General features: G+C 44.8%; 1 protein-coding gene across 1 annotated transcript in view; it reads right to left on the reverse strand.

Moving 5' to 3' along the window:
* LOC122546924 (scavenger receptor cysteine-rich domain-containing protein DMBT1-like) overlaps positions 1-19251 on the reverse strand; it is an 84029-nt gene that overhangs the window by 16841 nt on the left and 47937 nt on the right. The window contains exons 13-19 of the mRNA XM_087980118.1: positions 18742-19056; positions 18015-18329; positions 15527-15844; positions 9620-9934; positions 8777-9091; positions 681-995; positions 76-390 (exon numbers count right to left, since the gene is read on the reverse strand). Of these exons, the coding sequence (XP_087836244.1) occupies positions 76-390; positions 681-995; positions 8777-9091; positions 9620-9934; positions 15527-15844; positions 18015-18329; positions 18742-19056 (2208 nt within the window). The remainder of the gene's footprint in view (positions 1-75; positions 391-680; positions 996-8776; positions 9092-9619; positions 9935-15526; positions 15845-18014; positions 18330-18741; positions 19057-19251) is intronic.

Consider the following 19251-nt stretch of genomic DNA (forward strand, 5'->3'; position numbering starts at 1 on the left):
TATAGATTATAGTCCCACACAAGCATCAAGAGTTAACTGAAAATTGAAAGTCCTGAGTTGGATCACTCCACTTACCAGAGCAGATCACTCCAGCAAGTGTCTTGCTTGTGCAGTTTCTTGCCACCACTGACTTAGCAGAGCACTGGGCGAGGGCAGACTCTGTCCCATCACAGCTCACATCATCCAACCAGATTCTCTCAGTCCCCTCTCCATAGTAGGTGCCACTTGTTGCTGATACAGCTGTCCCACAGTTCAGCACTCTGCAGACGACTTTTGCTTCGTTTATATCCCATCCATTGTCACAGATGGCCCCCCAGGTAGAGCCACGATAAACCTCAACTCTACCGGAGCATATGTTGTTGCCACGCACCAGGCGCATTGATGTCACAGCTGGAATAGAGATTGAAATGTCCTTAATCTGGTTCAATATTACAGGTGATATTGAGTGGGCTGACCTCAGTGTGCCTTTAACACACATGCATCACTCCTCATTCATCACACTCATTACATACATCGACTTCCAATGTTGGTCTGGGGACAACAGATGCCACAACAACCACCTACACTCTGATACCAATCTACACTCCTGCGTCACCCGACACACAAGCCACAGGTCAACAGCCCAACATAAGCACAAAATCATTCTTATTTCCTGACATTGCCCAAGGAACCATACTCACCTGAGCAAATAACGCTGGCATCCTGACTATGGTTGCACATAGACTCCACCAGAGGATTGGAGGAGCACTGATCAAGTGTAGGCTCTGTCCCACTACACGTCACATTTGCCATCCAGATTTTCCCAGTCGCCTCACTCAAACAAGGGCAGCTTCTTTCTGACAGGGCAGTCCCACAGTTCAATGCTCTGCAGGTCACATTTGCTGCATTGATATTCCAGCCAGCGTCACACACTGTTCCCCAGCTGGAGTTACGATAGACCTCGACTCTGCCTGAGCACATGGTAATCCCACCTACCAGCCGTATTGGCACAGGGCCTGGAACAGAGACAGGAGCATGGGTGTTAAACTGGTCTGGGATATTCAAGACTTTGAATGTCATCATCAGCTGGACACTTCAGCCCAGGTGCCAATCTCCTCCTAATACAGGTTACAACATGGAACATATAAGAACACAGGGATAGGATTGCATTCAGCTGCTCAAGACTGTCCTACCATTAGATTTGATCATGACTGATCTGTATCTTAACTCCATCTATTCATCTTGGTTTTGTAACAGGGAATACCCATCAAAGATCTATCATCTCAGTTTTGAAAATTCCCAGTATCAACAGCTTCTTGGGCGACAAGAGTTTCAGGTCTCTAAGAAACTTTAGTTGATTAAATGCTTTCTGTCATCACCCTCAACAGCATGTAAACACTAAAACAAAGATAGAAATTGCTGGAGAAACTCAGCAGGGCAAGCAATGTTTGTGGAGGGAAACCAGAGTCAACATTCCAGTGACTCTTCATCGGAACTAGTCATAGCTGGGGAAGGTGGTGTATATGCTGAAGACAGTAGGCCAGTTTCCTACACTGGGAGGGACAGTTCAGGCGCCTGGACACATAACTGTGGGTGGCTGTGTGAACAGTGACTTCCTGCTCTCACTGGCAGAAGAAAAGTACAGCCTTCAGTATTTACTTTATCAAAGACTTTAAAATCTCAATCACTCAATGAGATTATCCATTGACGCTCTGTATTATATATCCAAGCACTCTCTCTGCAAACTGGAAATTGAAAAAAAAATTTTCCCCCAGTACCATTGCAGTAAATCTGCACTGAACCAACTTCACAGCCAATAAGGGTTAGAACAAAGAACAGTACAGCACAAGGACAGGCCCTGAGGCCAACCAATACTGTACCAACACACATTGTTTTTCTGAAACCCTTTAGCATTCGACAAGGTTCCCCATGGGAGACTGGTTAGCAAGGTTAGATCTCATGGAATACAGGGAAAACTAGCCATTTGGATACAGAACTGGCTCAAAGGTAGAAGACAGAGGGTGGTGGTGGAACGTTGTTTTTCAGACTAGAAGCCTGTGACCAATGGAGTGCCACAAGGATCAGTGCTGGGTCCTCTGATCCTTGTGGCACTCCTCTGGGTCTGCCCACAGTGGTGGGCGGCACGGTGGCACACTGGTTAGCACTGCTGCCTCACAGCGCCGGAGACCCGGGTTCAATTCCCGCCTCAGGCGACTGACTGTGTGGAGTTTGCACGTTCTCCCCGTGACTGCGTGGGTTTCCTCCGGGTGCTCCGGTTTCCTCCCACAGTGCAGGTCAGGTGAATTGGCCATGCTAAATTGCCCGTAGTGTTAGGTAAGGGGTAAATGTAGGGGTATGGGTGGGTTGCGCTTCGGCGGGTCGGTGTGGACTTGTTGGGCCGAAGGGCCTGTTTCCACACTGTAATGTAATCTAAAAAAAAAAAATCTCTACTTTTTATCATTTATATAAATGATTCGGATGTGAGCATTTCAGGTACAGTTAGTACTTGTGGAAATTTCAGAGAACACCTCTGGGACACCTGCACCAACCAACCCAACCGCCCCGTGGCTGAACACTTTAACTCCCCCTTCCACTCCGCCAAGGACATACAGGTCCTTGGCCTCCTCCATCACCAGACCATGGCAACACGACGCCTGGAGGAAGAGCGCCTCATCTTCCACCTAGGAACCCTCCAACCACAAGGAATGAATGCAGATTTCTCCAGCTTCCTCATTTCCCCTCCCCCCACCTTATTCTCAGTCCCAACCCTCGGACTCAGCACCGCCTTCCTGACCTGCAATCTTCTTCCTGACCTCTCCGCCCCCACCCCCTCTTCGTCCTATCATCCTCACCTTAACCTCCTTCCACCTATCGCATTCCCAATGCCCCTCCTCCCTACCTTTTATCTTAGCCTGTTTGGCATACCTTCCTTATTCCTGAAGAAGGCCTTTGCCCGAAATGTCAATTCTCCTGCTCCTTGGATGCTGCCTGACCTGCTGCACTTTTCCAGCTACACATTTTTCAGCTGTGGGATTTAGACTGAAAGACCTATCTCCTCTCACACTCTCAGCTACCTTTCCCCCAGCCCCACCCCCTCCCATTTATCTCTCCATCCCCGAGGCCCCCAGCCTCATTCCTGATGAAGGTTTGCGGCCTGAAAAGTCGATTTTCCTGCTCCTTGGATGCTGCCCGACCTGCTGTGCTTTTCCAACAGCACACTCAACTCAGATGCCCACATCACAAGAGTGAATTAAAAGAAAACATTTTTTAAGGTAAATAAAGCATGGGCAATAAGTGCTGACAAAACAGCAACACCCACATTTTGTGAACAAATATATAAAAGATTAAGCCTGATTTGTATCTGTATTGCCCTGCCTTTGTTCTGAAACCATATATACCGTTACACAACAACAATCCAGGAAATGCAGTTTTGAAGTTTTATAAGTCCGAGACAGAAACAAATTTAAGGGAAAATGCGTTCCAGATTTCTGCTCCCCACAGTGTGAAATTGTACTTCCTGACATCACATTCTTAATCATGACACTTTTAATCTTGATGTTGTCTCCACTGCTCTGGATCCCCATCCTACCAGAGGAAATAGTTTATCCCCCAACACTCCCCACCCCCACAGTCTCTCTGCCAAGAGCTTCACTCCCACCACCATCCCCCCCCACCCCACAGCCTCACCCCCACACCACAGCCTCCCCACCACCCCCTCCACCCCACAGCCTCCCACCCAACTCCCCTCCACCCCACAGCCTCACTCCCCCACCCCCCACCCCCCTCCACCCCACACCCTCACCCTCCTTCTCCCCACAGCCTCCCCACCACCACTCCATCCCACAGCCTCTCCCCCACACCATCACCCCCACCACCCCCCTGCACCCCACATTCTCCCCCCCAACCCCCCTCCACCCCACATCCTCACCACCCCACCCCCCTCCACCCCACACCCTCACCCCCTTTCTCCCCAGCCTCCCCACCACCCCACAGCCTCCCCCCCACACCATCACCCCCACCACTCCCCTCCACCCTACATTCTCCCCCCCAACTCTCCCCTCCACCCCACACCCTCACCCCCTCCACATCACCCCCTCACCCCCCACCCCCTCCACCCCAAAATCTCCCCCCACCACTCCCCTCCACCCCACAGCCTCCCCCACCACCCCAAAGCCTCTCCCTCCACCCCAAAATCTCCCCACCACTACCGTCCACCCCACAGCGTTCCCCCACCACCCCCTCCACCCCACAGCCTCACCCCCTCCATCCCACAGTCTCCCTTCCACCCCACAGCCTTCCCTCCCACCGCCCCCACCACCCCACAGCCTCCTCCCTCCACCCCAAAATCTCCCCCCACCACTCCCCTCCACCCCACAGCTTTCCCACCACCACCACCACCTCCCTAACCCACCCACCAAATCTTTCTGTTCCCAAAGAAATTCCGTTTTCACAAAGGTGGGCTAACCTCCTGCTGTTAATTTCTCAGGACTTTTCAGGAAGTTGGCTGGGTACCTGTTTTGCACTCCTAAGCACATCATCAATACTGTAGTCATTAATACCCCAGCCCACCAGATCTACATTCACAACACATGCTGGGAAATATGTACATTTACAACCTCGACCAAATATATGGGGAGTCTTTCTGCTTGGATAGTTTGCTTCCTTCAAGCTCCAATAAGTCCAATTGGTATCATTAATTTGCATTTTTAAGAAATAAATCATTCTTTGCACAAATGCTTCCAGTGTTAGGGCTGACTGCTCTCCCTACTGAGCAGCCCATGAGAAGTCTCAGTCACATGTAGCTGACATTCTTGTGGTTAAACACTTATTGTGTTTACAGAGAACACAATAGGGCAATCTGCACTGGGGAGGAAGAAAGAGCAATGTTCCTGAATTGGGGGGGTGGGGGTGGGGTAAGGTGGAAAATGGAATTCTGAATGAAAGTGAGATCGGGGGAAGAGCAAGAATGTTTGGGGAGATAGAAAATGAACTGAGAATCAAAGTGGAAGACTGAAGAAAGATACAGGAGATGCGAGATGAAAGCAGAAGACCATCAAATGTTATGGCAAAGGCAAGGGCAAGTATATTTAAAATGGGAACAGGGTGAGGGAGTCGAAACTCATCTCTGTCTTAAATGGGTGACCCGTAATGTGAAAACTACGACCCCTACTTTTAGATTCTCCCACAAGAGGAAATAACCTTTCATCATGCACCTAATTAAGTCGCCTCTGCATCTTGCATGTTCCAGTGAATGCACCTCTGACTCTCCTAAACTCCAGGGGATGCAGGCCGTGCCTGTCCAGCCTTTTTTCAAAAAGAAATTCGCTCATTCCAGGTATTAGTCTGGTAAACATTCTCTGCATTGTTTCCAATGTTTCAATGTCTTTTGTAAGCAGAGTGATCAATGCTGTACACTGTACTCCAGATGTGGTCTCACTAATGCCCTGTGTAACTGAAGTAAAACCTTGCCATGAGGTGATGAAACACCACACAAGGACTCCACATTGCAAGGTTGTAGGGTTGGCTTGCAGGGGATAATGCAGGCAACAGGAATGACATTGTGCTAATCACCATGTCCATAGAAATCTAAATAAAGATAAAAGACACAAGTATTGTGCACACGGCAGCAATAGGAGGGAAACATCAGTCTGGGATCATGGAGAATGCACCTCAATAGGTCAGGCTGTAGGGCAGCCTCTCACCCAACATGAGGGGACTGATTAAATCTCATAGGTTACATTGACTCTGTCAACATCTCAAATGGAACACTTCCATCTCAATACTGATATTTATTTTTAAATAAGTGCAGCAAACTTTTTCTTAACCAGCACCTACCGGACCAGGAGTGTGCCAGTGGATCGAATATTCCAGTTGATTAAGAAGTTCACATGATCAAGTAAAAACATACACCAAGCAGAAGAAACATGATGCAAGGGATATACACATCACTGTCATACTTTACCTACAGCATACATCTCTTAAATAACAATGCAACTTTGCCTAAAATAAAACTTATTGGCAGAAAGCTTTCTCACACGCATCTTCAGCTAATTACTTGGACATTGCGGAAATCAGGGTAATACGGTAAAATTCTGGTTTTGAAGTTATAATGTGGCTGGTTTATTGAGAGTATTGGTTCATAAAGTGATTGTTAAAGCAAAACTTGTAGTTCCATGCCACGTCTGACCTATCAAATCCAGCAGCTGTGTTAGCATTGATCAGAATGAGGAAAAGGAGAAGACTAAAGGATCAGCTCGCATAAAATCACACACAAGAGGTTCTGGAGATGAACAAACACCAGATGAAGAGGAGAACCAAGGTCTACAGCACCAACAAGCACAAAAGGCTCATAGATTTTCATCTCCAAACCACTCTAGACTAAGAAATCAGTAACCCCATACGCAGCATCACTTCAAAGAAGCACTGAGGGTGGCATGGGGAAGAATGTGCTCCTGGAGGGGCACTTTAATGTCCAACAACAAATCTGGCTTGGTTAGCATGACAACTAACTGAGCTGGCTGGGGCTGAAGGGACAGAGATCATGGCGAGTGATGATAGAACGAACAAAAGAGAAAATTATACTTGACCTCATCCTGACTGATCTACCTGTCATAGATGCATCCATCCGTGACAGTATTGGTCCCTATTATTGCATTCAATTCCCCTCTGAATAAAACATAAGTAGCTACGCTATGCTGCCCAACCATTGAGCTTAAGTTCCTGCTTTCCACAGTAATGTTCCTTCGAGGTCAGCAGTGAGTAAGAATCTCAACATTCTGTCTGCTGCAATACATAATGTGCATGTGAGCATCTGGCGTAATCACTGGTTCTCAAAGTCATCCGCAAAGAAAACAGCAATATTCAAAACATCTTAATGGACAGAAAGAGACCACAGGAATTGTGCAGAAAGTGCTGTATACACAAGGTTAACACCTTGTTAACACCCAGAGACTTCAAAATGATTTTGTCCTTTATTTCCTAGTGCTACATCTTTGTGCCATCTCAACAAACGTAGCTGAGATTGACAAAGACTCCTGATGACTCCTGATTAAGGGCTTTTGCCTGAAACGTTGATTTTCCTACTCCTCGGATGCTGCCTGACCTGCTGTGCTTATCCAGCACCACTCTAACCTTGACTCTAATCTCCAGCATCTGCACTCCTCACTTCTACCGACTTTGTCACCTCACCTTACATGATCGTAGGGGTGCCTCGGGTTGGTGCCCAGAGGACTATGGCCTGCTAGGAATGTCTTGAATTGGTGTGATGCAAAGATTTTCAGCTGAACAGATGGAGGAATTTGGGTCCTTGGCAAAGGGGAAATGGTGCTGCAAGATACCTCTGGATGTACTGAGAGAGCAATCCATGGGTGTCTGTTCTGAATGAAAAGTGGTTTAGTGTGATTAATGAACTAGAGCTCATGGAGAAAAAGAAAGCTTTACATGGTGCGTATGCCTTACAAGCAACTGAGTATTCACCATGAAGCCACATGCAAGTCTCTGAGAAGATTGTGCTGTGTAGGTCCTACTAGTTGCGATGAAAGCTCAATGAGCCGGTGATGCAGCAATTTAACTGTTTTAGCTCCTTTTCTGGTTTCGGTGTGCACCCTGGCAATGGGAGAGACTGTGGTGCGTACAATACCATATGGGTTGGAGCAATAAAGTTTTAGGAATTGTTTGCATGCGATGGAAATACCTGAAATCCAGTCTTGTGTGTCACAGTGCTGTGCAGTGGTACCTTTACAATGCTAACTCACAGTGAAAGGAGCATGAAACATTGAGTTGGGAGTGGCACTTATCCTGGTGTTGCACAAAAAATCAGTTCTTTTCCCTGGTTTTTGCAGATAACGACTGCCATGGTCACTTCCATCCAAACTGCATTGGTAATGCAGGATGGCATCTTGTTGCCTGTGAAACAGCCCATCTCTTCTTTTGTGTAAAACCTTCAGGACCACTCCAAGGGAGGTGCCACTAAAGCATGGACTAACTCCTCACATATCTCCAACATCTCCAGGGGTGGGTGAGGATGATGAGCAGAGGATGATTGATGCTCCTGAGTTGTGAAGAGGGACGTGCTGCCTGGGTCTTTTAAATATGGTTCCTCAAAATTAAAGCCAGGAAGGGCCCTGCAGCCATGTTGCCCACCAAGAAAACTTAGTGTTTTACCAGCACATGAGAATGTCATGACCTGTGGAGATTGCAATCACATGGGAAAAGCCCTCCATCCTGGGGGAAGGTCACTTCCAATTTTCAGACCACTTCCACATTTAACATCAGAAATGAAAATTCCCCTCCTAATCTCTCCAAATTATCCTTGTAATTTACTCTTTCTACTCCCAGAGATATTCGCATGGATCTGAGCTACACTCCTTCTAAGGCAATGTAATTGTCTTAATAATTAGTCCAGAAGCTTGCTAATTGAGTGGCCAAAATGAGCAATCCTAGATGAATAATGCAGAGACCTGGGCTAATAACCTAGAAGCCTGTGTAAATACTTAGGTGGCCTTAACTACAAGTCGTTCCGCTAGAACATGACAGTTGTTTTCCTCTGCAAACTCGTGCTATAGAAAGTTGCACTGTGTAAAACCATTACATCTGTTCAGGAGAAAGTTTGTGTTATCCAAACAACATATACAATTCATCTATTGCAATATAGCCAATTCAGGCTGAGGAAACACTTGCTATACCAGAATGACCTGTATTAATCCAAAACCCAGGCTTGTAATCCAGCAATATAGGCTTTAAATGCCATTTGTTTGAGAGGTAATGCCTAAAACGGAGTGGGATTGAAAATACTCACCTGAACAGGTAACTCCAGCATCCTGGCTGTGTGTGCAGTTATTCCCCACCCATGGATTGGCTAAGCACTGATCGAGGGCCGGCTCGGTCCCATTACACCTCACATCATCCAACCAGATGACCCCAGTCCCCACTCCATAGTAGGCTCCTCCTGGTGGTGACAGCGCTGTCCCACAGTTCAACATTCTGCAGACCACACTCGCTGCACTAATATTCCAGCCATTGTCGCAAATAGTGCCCCAGGCGGAATTACGATAAATCTCAACTCTCCCAGAGCACATGCTGGACCCGTTCACTAAGCGTATCGGCACTGGACCTGGAATAAAAACAGCACAAGTTTAAACTGATCTGTGTTTATACTGGAGAGATCAGAGGGAAGAAAACAATATACCTGTAATAATAGCAAAGCTTTCAAATTAATTGGCTAGATGTGCTGTAGTCCATTTTGAAGTCTGCACAAAAGGCAAATCAGTATATCTCCTTCACTGTTGTTTACATTGTTCTTCTGGTATCAGTACAGGTTGATCATACCTGTACCTTGTCTCCTCTCCAGTTTTAGGAATGTCTTGCAGCCTACACCTGGGAGAAATCTTGTCACTACCAGGCAGTCAAAGACAAGCTAATTGTGCAACAAACTCTCTCCTCAGAATCTCATTCCTCCCAAACACCTGCGTGGGATCATAATCCCTGCAGAAGATAGAGCCTGTGACTTTCCTATTGTGAGGGGCTTGGTATCACTCAATGATGGACTCAGACACAATACAAACCTTCACATGAATATTCACTTGGGCAGAAGGTAGTTATAAAGTGGCAATATGGTTGTTGCCATGGCAGTACCACTCACCTGAACAGGTAACTCCAGCATCCTGGCTGTGTGTGCAGTTATTCCCCACCCATGGATTGGCTAAGCACTGATCGAGGGCCGGCTCGGTCCCATTACACCTCACATCATCCAACCAGATATCCCCAGTCCCCACTCCATAGTAGGCTCCTCCTGGTGCTGACAGTGCTGTCCCACAGTTCAACATTCTACAGACCACATTTGCTGCACGAATATTCCAGCCATTGTCGCAAATAGTGCCCCAGGTGGAATTACGATAAATCTCAACTCTCCCAGAGCACATGCTGGGCCCGTTCACCAAGCGTATAGGCACTGGACCTGGAATAAAAATGGTAGTGTGTTTGAACTGACCCAGCATAATTTGCGCTTTCATCAAAGTCAAAGATTGGACTTTTGAGCTCAGATATTAATTTGATATTCATTGTGTTTGTTCTGGGCAGGCAACTGCCATGAACTGGGGATTAATTTCAGTCTCTAATAAACACACTTGACCTGACTGCCTGCCTGTTAGGTTTGTGCTTAGGTATTCCTGGAGACAGAGTATGTACATTACAGGCCTTCTGTGACTGGTTTTCACCAGGGCTACAAGAATACATTTTCAACCCAGGGAATGTCATTTTTATTTGAGTTATTAATTTTCCTTTAAAATTATGGCTTATTTTGTTTGTCGGTCAGTACTGCCCTTTTCAATAAATTCCATAGACTCAAACTCTCCAAACAAGTTCCTCCTCATTTCAGGCTTACATTATCTTTATCCTGAGACTATGCTTTCTGGCCTTCAACTCTCCCATGATGGGAAACATCCTCTCAGTATTTACCTTTTCGAGCCCTCCTATACATTTCAATAAGATCACCTCTCATTCTTCTAAACTCCAATGAATAGAGTCCTGACCTGTTTAAACTTTGTTCACAACACAATCGCTCCATTCCAGGGGTCATTCTAGTGAACCTTCTCTGAACTCTGAAATAACGTTTTCTTAAATAAGGGGACCAAAAATCCTCACGGTAGTCCAGGTGTGGCCTCACCCTGTACATTTGCAGGAAGAGTTTCCTATGCTTCTAATCCAATGCCCTTGAAATAAGGGCCAACATTCCATTAGTGTTCCTGATTAGCTTTTCCACATGGGCACTAGTTTTCTGTGTTTCATGCCCATGTACTCAGAAATCTCTTTGTGTTACAATTTTTCTCCAATTAAATAATAATTGTTCATGTGTTCTCCCTTCCAAAATAAACAACTTCACATTTCCCCACAATATACTCCATTTGCCAAGTTTTTGTCCACTAACTTAACTCTTTGTAAACTGTTTGTATCCTTCTCACAACTTGCTTTCCCACCTATTTTTTGTATCATCTGCAAATTTGGCTGCAGACATTTGCTTCCTTCCTCCAAGTCATTCATATATGTTACAACCAGTTGCAGTTCCAACACTAATCCTTGTGGAGCTCCACTGGTTACAACCTAAAAAGGAACCCCCCTTATCCCCACTCGCTGTTTCCTGCTCATTAGCCGACTCTATATCTATGCCAATATACTGCCTTCAACACTATGTGACCATATTTTATGACTTAACATTTTGTGAGGTACCTTATTGAACACCTTCTGGAAGTCCAAATACACAGTGGGGTGGTAGGATGGCTCAGTGGTTAGCACTGCAGCCTCACAGCACCAGGGTCTCAGATTCGATTCCCAACTTGAGTGACTCTCAGTGTGGAGTTTGCACATTCTCCCCCTGTCTGTGTGAGTTTCCTCCTGGTGCTCCGGTTTCCTCCCACAGTCCAAAGATGTGCAGGCCAGGTGAATTGGCCATGCTAAATTGCACATAGTGTTAGGTGCATGAGTCAGAGGGAAATGGGTCTGGGTGGATGACTGTTTGGAGGGTCGGTGTGGACTGGTTTGGCCGAAGGGCCTGTTTCCACACTATAGAGAATCTAATCTAATCTCACAGCACACCTATTCACTCATATAGCTGTAATAAATTGGGTAGAGATTATTCCTCTTTCATGAAGCCATGCTGATTCTGCTTGATTAGAATATGATTTTCCAAATATGCTGCAATACTTTTTCAACAATAGATGTTAGGCTAATCGACTTATGGTAACCAGCTTTATGCCTCCTGCCCTTTTTGAAAACTGTAGTCACGCTGGCAGTTTTTCAATCCTCTCGTACTTCTCCCGACTGCAGGGACTTTTGGAAAATTACAACCAACTCTCTGTAGCTATCTCTTAAAGATCCTAGGATGCAAGTCATAGGGATCAGGAGACTCATCTGCCTTTAGCCCCATGTTCTGGACCATGCCACATCCTGTCAAAACATATTAAGCAGATTGCCTAGACCCTAGCTTTTTCTTATTTTAAAGGTGAATATGAAGTCCTGTGTTCCGGTTACAATTTGATTAGTTAAACTACTCAATGTTAAGCAAAACACAATTTATTCAGATGCTATAGTTAAAGTACAACGATATCTCACAAACATATCCTTGGTAGAACACATTTTCAGAAAACAGAATTGTCTGACACCCAGTTCCCACAACAGGCAGAGAATCCCCAGTTTCTGGCTGCAATTGAGAGGGAAAAAAATAACTTTTACTTCTTCAAGACCCAACAGCAGTTGCTGAAAGCTAAATCTCTGGTTCTCTGGGAGTTCAACCACACCTGTTCAGGCTACTTCTCATGTTCCAAATTCAAAAAAAAACCCAAACCTTCACAACTTCTTTATCTTCTCAGAGACTGTTCTGCCTTCAAATTAAAATAAAAAAATTAATTCTTAAAGCCAAGGCACTGTCACACTCATTAGTTTGTCTAATGCTATTCTTGTATAATGGTGATGGTACTAAGTACTTCATCTCTATCCTTTAGTATTAATAATCAAAGAACCTTCCAAAGTATTAAGACTGATTCAAAATACCTGTTTAACTCCTCTGTCATTTAGACAAAGCTGGCTTCTGCAGATGCTGGAGATTAGAATCGAGATTAGAGTGGTGCTGGAAAAGCAAAGAAGGTCAGGCAGCATCCAAGAAGCAGGAAAATCGACTTTTCGGGCAAAAACCCTTCATCAGGAATGAGGCTGGGAGCCTTGGGGATGGAGAGATAAATTGGAGGGGGGTGAGGCTGGGGAAAAGGTAGCTGAGAGTGGATGGAGGTGGGGGTGGGGGTGAAGGTGATAGGTCGGAGAGGAGGGTGAAATGGATGGATGGGAAGGCAGGTGGGACTGGTCATCAGGACAGTGCTGAACTGGAAGGTTGGAACTGGGGTAAGCTGGGGGGAGGGGAAATGAGGAAACTGGTGAAGTCCATATTGATGCCCTTGGGTTGAAGACTCCCGCAGTGGAAGATGAGGCATCTGGAGGTGAGGGAGTGGAAGTGGAGGAGGCCCAGGACCTGCATATCCTCAGCAGAATTGGAGGGGCATTTGAAATGTTTGGCCACGGGGCAGTGGGGTTGGTTGGTGCGAGTATCCTGGAGCTGTTCCCTGAAGTGCTCCGCAAGAAGGCGTCCGGTCTCCCCAATGTAGAGGAGACCGCATCAGGAACAACAGATACAATAAATAACATGTGTGGATGTGCAGGTGAAATTTGGATGGATGTGGAAGGCTCCTTGGGGCCTTGCACAGAGGTGAGGGGGGAGGTGTGGCTGCAGGTTTTGCAATTCCTGCGGTGGCAGGGGAAGGTGCCAGGAGGGGAGGGTGGGTTGTTGGGGAGCGTGGACATGATCAGGTAGTTGCAGAGGGAACGGTCTTTGTGGAAAGCGGATGGGGTGGGGAGGGAAATCTATCCCTGGTGGTGGGGTCCATTTGGATGTGGCAGAAATGTCAGCGGATGATGCGATTTATGCAAAGGTTGGTGGATTGGAAGATGAGGACCAGAGGTGATTCTGTCCTTGTTGCGGTTGGAGGGATGGGATTCAGGTATGGAGGTGCGGGAAGTGGATGAGATGCGTTGGAGGGCATCTTCAAGCCAGTGGGAGGGGAAATTGCTATCTTTAATGAAGGATACCACATGGTGTGTTCTGTGGTGGAACTGTCCTCTGTCATTTCCTTATTCTAAATCACTAAATCCTCAGATTCATTTGATACATTTAAAGAAGCTCTTATCATCAGTGTTCCTATTCCTCACTAGTTTGCCCTCATGGTTTATTTTCTCTCTCTTTATTATCTTTCTGGTCCTCCATCGTGGTCTTTTAAATTTATCCCAGTCTTTGGAGCTGTCACTAAATTACCTCCTTAAATGTCTGCCACTACTTGTCTTTCCTGCTAATCTAGTCACTCAATCCACTTTCTCTTCATTTCATTATAATTTCCTTTATTTAAATTAAACACAATTGTTTCCAACTCAAGATTCTCACATTCAAACTAAATACTAAATGTACCAAGGTAAGATCACTTCTTCCCAGGGAATTTTTTACCCTGATCCAGGATCGCTTGTTCCCCGGTTGGCTCCATGACATTTTGCACTAGGAAACTCCCTAATGCATTCTATGAATTTGTTTGTCATAGCTGTTCCCTCTAACATCTCTAACCCAATCAACATGAAGATTAAAGTCCCCCATAATTATTGCTGTGTTCTTTTTACATACTCCTATTATTTGTTGAATTAGATCCCTCCGACAGTGTGGCTATTGTTTAGGTGTCTGTACACTACTGCTACTTCTGTCTCCATTCCTTTTACCTCCACCAATTACACCATTCGAACGTGGATCATTTCTCATAACTGTCCTCATTTCCTCTCTTATTATCCAACCATCTTATCCCATTTCCTTGATTTACGCTATCAGTTCAGTTTCTGCCTCCCCCACCCTGACAGGCAGTGAGTTCCACATTCTCACCATCCTCTGGATGAAAATGTTTTTCTACACATTCCTCTAAACCATCTGTCCTTAACTGTAAATCTATGCCCCCTTGTCACTGATGCCTTCTCCAATGGGAATGTTATTTTTCCCATCTACCACATCTATGCCCCTCATACTATTATACATCTCAATTATGACCAGCCCTCAGTTTTCTCTCCTTCAAGGAAGCAACTCCAGTCTATCCAAACTCTCTTCATAACTAAAATTCACCAGCCCAGGCAACATTCTGGTAAATTTCCTTTTCACCCCCACCTTTAACCCATATTCCAGAACTGCACCTAATACTCTAACTGTGACCTAACTAACATTTTATACAGTTCTAGCATCACCTCCCTGCTCTTAAACTGTACGCCTTCTTAACCACTTTATCTACCAATTCTGCTTCAAAATGGGACCAATAGACATGTGTACAAAGTTTCCTCTCATCCTCAGTGCTCCCCAAGGTCCTACCAAACATCATGTAGTCCTTTACCTCACTTGTCCTGTTCAAGTGCATTACCTCGCACTTATCCAGATTGAATTTCATTTGTCAATGATTAGCCCATCTGACCAGCTTTTCTATCCCCTCCTGCAATCTAAGGCTATCCTCCTCACTATTTACCGCTCCACCAATTTTAATATCATCCATGAACTTCAAGTCTAAATTAGTTACAAACACTTCAAACAGTAAGGGCCCCAACACGATCCCTGTGGATGCCCGTATCACAGGGTTCCAATCACCAAAACACCCTTTGACCATCACCTTCTGTTTCCTGCCACTCAGCCATTTCTGGATTAATTAATCAAATTTCCTTGAATTCCATGGTCTTTTTCATATCTTTGCTATCAGTCTGCCATGTGGTATTCTATTAAAAGCCTTGCTGAAATCCAAGTAGACAATGTGAAATACAATGCCTCAATCTACACACTTGATTATCTTTTCCAAAAACTCAAGGGTAGTGGCATGAGCTAGCAACTTAGAGGAATGGACTGATAAGTTAGCTAGTAATCTGTCAAGATCAATTTGAATTCTACCATGTCAATTTAGAAAAATAATACGCAAAGAGCAAGGATAAAGGCACACACCTGAGCAGATCGCTTCAGCACTTTGTCCCTGTGTACAGTTATTTTCCACCCTTGGATTGGCAATGCACTGATCGAGGGCAGGCTCTGTCCCAACACATTGCATATTATCCAACCAGATGATACCAGTCCCCTCTCCACTGTAGTAACTACCATTTGTTGCTGACAGAGCTGCCCCACAGTTCAACACCCTGCAGACGATGCTCGCTGTCGCCTGGGCTGACGAACTGTCACAGACAGCACCCCAACTGGAGTTACGATAGACTTCAACTCTCCCTGAGCACATGTTGATACCATTCATCAGCCGTATAGGGACTGGACCTGGAGTACAGACAGGGAAACAATAAAACTGGTCAGGGATTACATCAGGTGGACATATCAACCTGCTGTCACATCCCTCCCCATGCTGGTTAACATTCAGCCTCTATGGGAACGTGGGAAAAGGCTCAATCACACATAACTGTACCATAATTCAATTCGATCATAATTGATCTGCATCTTAATTGCATTTTTCTATCATAGTTTCACCTTGGTTCTGTAACTCAAGGATGAAAGTAGCTGAAAACAAAAAGTTTATTTTGAATAACAAGGCATTGTGCATTAATGGTAATTTTAATGATCTGTACTGAATGCAAAAGGTTTGAAGCCATTTAAATGGGTGGAACTATTAGACATCAATGGGTAGAAACATTATTTTCCCCATTGTTTACCTTCTTTCACCAGAAATACTGTGATTAATGCTGTTGTCTTCTGTTTCTATGTCAAACTCTGTTCACTCATGTCACCCTGTCACAGATGAAATAAGACTGTGCTCATGCCAAAATGAGTTTTTAAGTATCACCTGCCTGGCCTCCTACATTCTAACTTACAAAAAAACTTGCTCAAAGCATCTTTAATCATTAAATTCTGTTCACCAATTGCCCCTGTTCTTTCCAGCCTACATTTGCTACTAGTTATATCTCCAGTCTAAAACTGTTGTCCTTCTTTACAAGTCCCACAATAAATTGTTGTTGGATAGGTGAACTCTGCTTGAATTGAAATGAATCATTGCAATTACAATTTAACAGATTTAAAATGACAAGTTAATTATCAGGAAAATTATTTGACAAAATTAATTTTCAAAAAGTAATTAATTGCCGGTTGCTATAACTGGTTAAGCACACCAGGGTAGACTTTCAACCTATGACGTTATCTTAAAGCTCATTCTGCAGATCAAGAGGTCATGATAAAAATTGCACAAATTTCAGAATGAATGAGTAGCTGATTTTTGTCTTTAATTAACTCAATTCTAATTTAACCTAGAAAGCAAATGCAAACAACAGGTGAGAAAGAAATTGAAAGGTTAATTGTAAACTGTACTGTCTGGATCGAATTACATGGCAGACAGCAATCGCTGTTGGGGATGCTAAGCTGCTTTAGCTCCTCTCACTTCATGTCACGTAATCTCACAACAGTTTATGATCCCCACTCCCCACCCTGCAAATCATTGCACCCACATCGCATCCTCCATTCTGTAGTTACATTTGTAAATGTGATGAATTTAAATGCACCTCTGTAAAGGAAGAGGTTGGAAACCAAATTCAAATAGCTGAATCGAATGATGACAAAGTTGGAATTCTGCCAAATGGCAGAAATCTTTCAAAACTTCATTAACCATTATCGAACAAATATCTACCAATGTCAGTTGCAATTTTTCCTGTTGACCAACCAATTTCCATTACTTTTTGTGTCAGGCAGAGCTTCCTGCTTAATTCCTGAATGGACAGGTTCCAATTTTAAGGATTTTCCCATTTGTTATGCAAGCCCTCCTTAGCCTCCCACCTCCAAACCTGAAGAAATAGTTTCCATATACCTATCCAATCAAATCTGTAAAACTTCTCCATCATTTTAATCAGACTATGTCTTAATTTTATCTTTAATTTTGAGTTTCTCTGCAAACTCATAAGATTTAATTGTTTTAGACTGCAGTACATTTTGGTGAATCTTCATTGCGTCATTTTCAAGACTATGTTATCACAGATAACATATACACAGTTAGGAATAGGATAAAACCAGTCAGCCCCCAAATGATGAGCCCAGCATTTTTGGGGTGGGGACACTTGCAGATTTCCACTGTTCTTTCTGTGAGCTGGTGCTTCTTGGCTGTATCATTCTAATTTTAAGGATTCTCCTTCTTGTTCTAGAAGCCTTTACCCTCTCACCCCTCCACCTCAAGGAAATACTTTCCATGTGCCTAGCCTAACAAATCTGTATCATTTCAAATGCAACTTGGTTTTCTGTATTATTCTACATTTCTCTGCAATTATTCAATATTTGACTGTTTTAGACCTCAGTATATTCTGCACTGCAGAATCTCCACTACAGCATCTTCAAGACTGATATATATATAATTGGACACATAATGTAGATGCCAGAAGAAATGTTAAAAACAGGAACTTCAATTCAGATCAGTCTGCAAACTAACACATAGGAGCAGGTTCAATGCATTTACCTGAACAGATCACTGCAGCATCCCTACTGTGTGTGCAGTTAATCCCCACCTGTGGATTGGCAGGGCACTGATCAAGAGCAGTCTCTGTCCCACTACAATTCACACTATCCAACCAGATGTTTCCAGTTCCCGCTCCATATTGAGAGCCTCCTGGTGCTGACACAGCCGTCCCACAGTTCAACATTCTGCAGACCACGTCCGACTCGTTTTTATCCCAGCTATTGTCACAGATGGTTCCCCAAAAAGAGTTACGGTATACTTCAACTCTCCCAGAGCACATGTTGGTTCCATTCACCAGTCGTACGGATACAGGACCTGGAACAGAGATGGGACCTGGTTAATTTTTGGGGGGATTTTATGGATGATCACTTGCATTGTCACTCCCAGAATGGGAATGGCATGCTGCCTAATCTGGCAGGAATGCTGCCAACAACTGATACTGAGGCACAGGCCCTGATGAATCAGGACTCCCTCTCACATTAGCCCACTTTTAAGACACCTAGGCAGAACAGGATAATGACCATGGGCCACAGACAGAGTGTAGGACTTCCCTGTTGTATGTGCTTGGCTCAGCATCATACAGAATGGCTCAAGACACTGATTCATTCCTTCATCTGTTACTGAACCAGGCAGAACATTGTTAGAGTTGGCCAAAGAAGTCGTTGACAAGACAGCCCTACTCATCCAATCAGGAATCTCCACTCCCTTGTGATGGGAACCCACTCACCTGAGCAGACAACTCCAATGTCATTTCTGTGTGTGCAGTTACTCCCAACCTGTGGGTTGGCAGAACACTGATCGAGGGCAGGTTCATTCCCGTTACATCTCACATTATCCATCCAGATAGCCCCGGATCCATTTCCGTAGTAGGCACCTCTTTGTGCTGACAAAGCCGATCCACAATTCAACACTCTGCAAACCACACTTGGTGCATTTTCATTCCAGCCATTGTCACAGATAGTCCCCCACTCAAAGTTACGATAGACCTCAACTCTACCGGAGCACACATTAGGCCCATTCACCAGCCGCACAGGTACTGGACCTGGAATAGAGTTGTGAACATAGTTGAACCGGTCTGGAATTATCTCAGCTTTCATTGAGTCATTGGTTAAACATTTTAGCCCAGGTGTTCACCTGCTTCCAAAACTAGTTAGCACAGAGAAGACCACTCAACCCTTCGGCATGTCTTGCCATTCAACTGGATCACGGTAAATCTTTATCTTATCTCTATTTGAAG

This window comes from Chiloscyllium plagiosum, unplaced genomic scaffold (assembly GCF_037043375.1).
Source record: "Chiloscyllium plagiosum isolate Xiang-an unplaced genomic scaffold, Cpla_swu_hap1 HiC_scaffold_36, whole genome shotgun sequence".
NCBI lineage: Eukaryota > Metazoa > Chordata > Chondrichthyes > Orectolobiformes > Hemiscylliidae > Chiloscyllium > Chiloscyllium plagiosum.